The sequence below is a fragment of the Cicer arietinum genome, chromosome 3 (genome assembly GCF_000331145.2).
Source record: "Cicer arietinum cultivar CDC Frontier isolate Library 1 chromosome 3, Cicar.CDCFrontier_v2.0, whole genome shotgun sequence".
NCBI lineage: Eukaryota > Viridiplantae > Streptophyta > Magnoliopsida > Fabales > Fabaceae > Cicer > Cicer arietinum.
Genome location: NC_021162.2, coordinates 13628179 through 13633425, shown reverse-complemented (window position 1 = coordinate 13633425; position 5247 = coordinate 13628179). Strand labels below are relative to the sequence as shown.

The 5247-nt window shown below is 48.0% G+C and overlaps 1 protein-coding gene across 1 annotated transcript; it reads right to left on the bottom strand.

Annotated features, from left to right (window-relative positions):
- Positions 1 to 2157: 2157 nt before the first annotated feature.
- On the bottom strand, positions 2158 to 4795 carry LOC105852955 (uncharacterized). The gene is made up of 2 exons (XM_073365816.1): positions 4386 to 4795; positions 2158 to 4235 (listed from the first exon to the last, which is right to left on the bottom strand). The coding sequence occupies exons 1-2, from the start codon at positions 4641 to 4643 to the stop codon at positions 3585 to 3587; spliced, it is 909 nt and encodes a 302-aa protein (XP_073221917.1). The 5' UTR covers positions 4644 to 4795; the 3' UTR covers positions 2158 to 3584.
- Positions 4796 to 5247: the final 452 nt, after the last annotated feature.

Here is a 5247-nt window from a genome sequence, read left to right as displayed (position 1 = left end):
AATAGTACTTTCTGTTTGTGCCCCTTTTTACGACCAAGTCACAATGGCAAGTATCTATCTGGGGATGCGCTGCTGTGGTGACGGACGCGATATGAGGACATGCTGGAGGGCCGTTTCGAGATCAACACATGGGATGGGAAGAACTAAATAGGGAGCTCAAGGAAAGGAGCAGTTCCTGCCTGGGAACGTTGTATGGCTCGCACGAGAGTCCCTGATGCGGGCCGGCACTGTTCGAGAAAATCAAAGCAGACCACGGGGGACTGACCCGAGCTATAGACAAAGAAGGACTTTGATAGATAGAATAAGGCACTAAGACATCAAAAAAAGGGCTACTTCACTATGAATGGTAACATATGAATTGAAACTAATGCGACCGGTGTCAATTACCAAAAACGACTCGACCACTAACTCAGTCCCGCGGGACATTTCTAACACAAGGCCAAAGATGGACGCGAAGAATGTTTTACTCTCGAACCATCACACGGATTCCAACCCAACTACCCATGATATAGTAAGAACGGAATGGAATAGCAAAAAAACTATTCTATATGAAAACGTGAAAGCTCTATCGATAGAAGCATTCGTTCTAGCCTATCTTTTTTTTTTAGAGAGGAACGATTCCCTCGTCTGAGAACCACCATTCACGCACTATTCCTCCCCACTAAAAAGAGCGATTGATAATCTCGATAACCTAAAAAAAATGCAGAAGTGAGCGTACCACAAAGCTATCCTCTCTTCCCCTTTTTTAGCTTTAGCCAATTTTTCACCTTGAATTGGTCAAAGCCAAAAATCTGATAAATAGAAGGAAGAGAGATCAGAAAGATAGGTGGACGACTTGACTATAGTATAGGTCGGATGTTTCCGTGAGCAGTAAGCAGCAGATCTCCCCTTATTGATTGAATTTTTTATGGTGGCCACCTGTGAATTCTTTCAAGGCAAGGGGCGGCCTGATTCGACATTGGTGTTTACTCTGATCTGGTCGAGGTGGTTTTCGTTTACCAGCGCGTAGGCGGTCTAAGTTCCTATGAACGAGTCTTTCTAGCCACTGTGAACATCTTTTCTTAATGTATTAAAGAGGGCCTCTCTAACCGGTGAAAAGTGGTAGGTGTCCACTAACGGCCCTTCTTGGCTCGGCTGCGATAACGCAATTCCGGAAGGAGTCGGTAGTTGGGCACTGGATCCCTTCAGACCTGGAGAACGCGTGAAGCTGGGTTGGGGTTTGGTGAAACAACTGGTCGCTCCTCTAGTTGAAGTCTCGGGCCCCTTTTTCTTTCGTTGCCTAGGTTACACCTTCGGAATACCCCAGAAGGGAATTTATCTCTATTTCCCTCAATCTTCACTTTACGCCACGCCGACTCTCCTTTCGTCATAAGGCGTGGAATTAGACCAAGGGGAATCTCCATAGGAACTAGTCCCTCAGATTTCGCACGTAGGAGATCGAGACACAGCCCCAGGGCTTTGAGGAAAGATGTAGATCGATCGCCTCAGATAGACAACTACATAGAGGGTCTCTACAAGTCTATATATTCTTATATATTTCGTTCCCCCCGTAAGATCACCAATGAGGTCTGCAAGTTTAACATCTAAGTAATACCCGATCCGATAGTTTACGATATATATTTAACAACAACATTCTAAGCTAAGAAAGGATATTTTTAGATATCGGTAGTTGTCCGGTCGTACCCAAACAGTAAGATTCCAGAGGAAAATGCACCTAAGATCAAATATTTCGAGCCGGCTTCCGTGGAAAATTCAGACTTTCTTTTTTATGCTGCCATCACATAAAAACATAAACTTTGAGGCTCAATAGCTAAATACATGGCAATTGAATCATGAGTCGAGATCATAAAGAGCATATTGCGAGTAGGAAGTGGAATTAATACAATGAATTCAAAAGCATCAAACCTCTCTTGTTCGGAAGAATCGAAACACATCGAAATGGTACCAGCCATACTTAATAATAGAAGGATTTGGCAGAAATATGTAAAATTGTCCCTCCTAAAAAGATTATTCTGGAATAAATGGGCAATAGTTAGGAGAAGTGCGCCAGCGGCGAGCAGAAGCAAGGTTATTAGATACCTCAGGAAAGCCCGACCAGAACCACACGTGCAAGTTTCCCTGCATGTGGCTCGTTCGTGATAACTTATTCGGATTTGCGCGAACTAACAGACCGATCACTAAGTGGGGATGCTCCCTCCAGCATGAGCGAACCTTTTTGAAATAGGTTAGGAATGGGAGTCACTACTCAGCCAGGTTCTATTGATTATGTTCCTTTCCCCCTTGTCTTGGGGCGTTTTTGGCTTTACGAGAGAAAGCCCGCCAAAAAAGTATTTATCTTCTCGTCCTGGAGAATATTCAGGTGCGTCCACAGAAGAGGAAATCGCAATGCATCTTGCTCAGCAGGCGTAGCTTGGAGTGGGAGTGTAGCGTGGGTAAGGTAAGTGGCCGCCAGAGAGGAAGCCGGCCTATTAAGCGCAGCTAAGCTAATATGCGCCGGAGAAAGCCAGGTGCCGGAGGTAAGCTCTATTCTTTTCATGGATTCCCCATAACGAATAGGCTAGCTCTATCTCTCAATTGCCTATCCTGTGCTCGAGAAGGTCCCCCAGTTCCTCGGCAGCACCTCGAGGTGCATTTAGTTGTCTTACATGAGACTCGGGGTATTCCTCACTCCATGGCACCTTTCGCTCATCCATTCCGCCCGTCCAGACGCGACGCCTTTTTTCATTATCATCTACCGCCCTTTCTTTCCTCCCGGCTAATCACGCATGAAGATCGTCGTATGTATGCTCGACTTCGGTTGCCGGTGGGTGTAGGTAGGAGTACATTATGGCAGGATCAGTCACCCGGGCAAACCAACCCTCCTCCAAGAAGAATTGTGCTATGCCCTCCCGATCCCTATAGAGCGAAAGAGCTGCCTGGTGATCCCTAGGTTGCAGCACGTCCGGTCGTTAACTCCTCGCGCCGCTGCCGCCGTTTCTAGGACCGACCGACGCCTCACCTGCACAGGTACCTACGTAGTGTAGTGTCGGTCGCACATTCAACATAGCGTTCGGACTCATGTGCCTTCCAGAACCTGGGGTATTCGAGCCAGCTGCGTACGATTAGCCAGCCTTGCGGCTGCAAAAGGATTAGACATCCTCCCATGCTACGGTTCCCTGCGGTCCGAACCCGGTGCCGCATTAGGTTAGGGAGCTGGGCTTTTTTCGCTCCTCTCACATTCATTCGTTCGAGCTGCTTCGCTCCTCCGCAACCCAAAGCGCGCAGCCCTCCTAGGCGCGAAACACTAAGTAATCCAAGCCAACCCACATTACTGACTAACGGTGGATAATCATATTTCTTAGAGATACTAAATAAAACTCCATGAATGAGAAAAATGGAGGTTGCATTAATGATAAAGATCTCTGGGGAAACCGCTAAAAGAAGATTGAACATGTGATGTGGGAGGATCCGAACTAATTCACTTTTCATTTTCCCCGTATGAAGCACTGAGTCACAAACGTTACGCAGGCAGGCTGCACTCTACCACTTAAGGGCAGAAAGACCGTCCACCCAGTGTCGCTACCCACCTCTACTCTGATCTATGGCTATAGGAAGAGATCAGAATTTCTTACCGCCGTCAGAATACGTTGGAGCGCCCGTGTGTCTCGAGTACCCAACCTGTATATACTGCATAGATGTGAGCGGTACTGCCGCAAGGAGAGTGCCCTACCTTGCGGATAAAAAAGTATGTCGTGAATTCGATGGCGGTTCGAAACGATACTCGTCGGATTGAATCCCAAATGAATTAATGCAGCTTCTATTAACCCTTCCATTTGTCTTTGTACCGAGACAGTCTCGGTAATTCTATGTAGGGTTGGATTCTCCCCTAACGTATTGACCAAGAACCGCCGGTACAGCTCGTCATGCCTTTGGAGGTCCGGTATAAGTGGTTGCGCTAATACCGGAATCTCCAGCGCAGTGGGGGTAAACTCCCAAACCTCCGGCGCACTCGTCGGATTGAATCCCAAATGAATTAATGCAGCTTCCATTAACCCTTCCATTTGGCTTTGTACCGAGACTGTCTCGGTAATTCTACGTAGGGTTGGATTCTCCCCTAACGTATTGACCAAGAACCGCCGGTACAGCTCGTCCTGCCTTTGGAGGTCCGGTATAAGTGGCTGCGCTAATACCGGAATCTCCGGCGCAGCGGGGGGCAACTCCCAAACCTCCGGCGCAGCGGGGGGCAACTCCCAAACCTCCGGCGCAGCGGGGGGCAACTCCCAAACCTCCGGCGCAGCGGGGGGCAACTCCCAAACCTCCGGCGCAGCGGGGGGCAACTCCCAAACCTCCGGCGCAGCGGGGGGCAACTCCCAAACCTCCGGCGCAGCGGGGGGCAACTCCCAAACCTCCGGCGCTACCCGAATGCCCACAACTGGCGGTGAAGGAAGTCCGTCCACACCTCCCACCCCATCGCATGTCGCGACGTCCCCCGCAGATAAAGACACAACCAAAATAAGAATATTGATTAGAAATCGAAGAAACTCGATTTCTAAACCCCCTAAAAAAGTAAAAAACACGAATTCCACCCCTTGGAAAGTGTCCCTTAGGAAAAAAGACAGTTTTGCGGCTATTTCGAAGAGACGGGACTGCAGATAGTTGAGCATGATATTGTTTATTTATTTTACTTCATAAAAGAAAGAAGAGAACAAACGATATCTCGCCAACCGTAAGTCGGTCACTCACGATACGCGGCAAAATGAGAAAGCCTCGCCCTCAAGATGGCCCGTCTTGCTTCTGCTTGATGGAAACTAGGGTTCCAGTTCAGACTTTTAGAAATCAAGACATGGCGGGGGCATGATTCGAACCTGCAATCTTCAGATCATGAGCCTGACGAGTTAACCAACTACTCCACCCCGTTTCTTCCCCTTCTCTTTCTTTTATTTCACGATTCCCACCTAGGTCCTCGGCTTTGGTTGCTTGGCCGGGAGAGAATCAACGCTTAGTAAATAAGTGGCGGTCTAACGACCCCCTAACCTAGGTTGGAGCTATGAAGCTTACCTTATTTATTATAAAGGACTTTTTAATTTCAGCTTGCTGACTAGGGTTGGCAGCTAAATTCTCCGCGACCCCATAACATAAGAGAAAGTTGTTGAGTTCATAAGCCCAATTAGAGAGAGGGGCTACTTTGTAGTAATAGCGAATGAGCCAGTAGGGGACGGCTACTAAAGAGGTAGCGAGACTGACCGCAATTGCATAATCTTTCGTCTA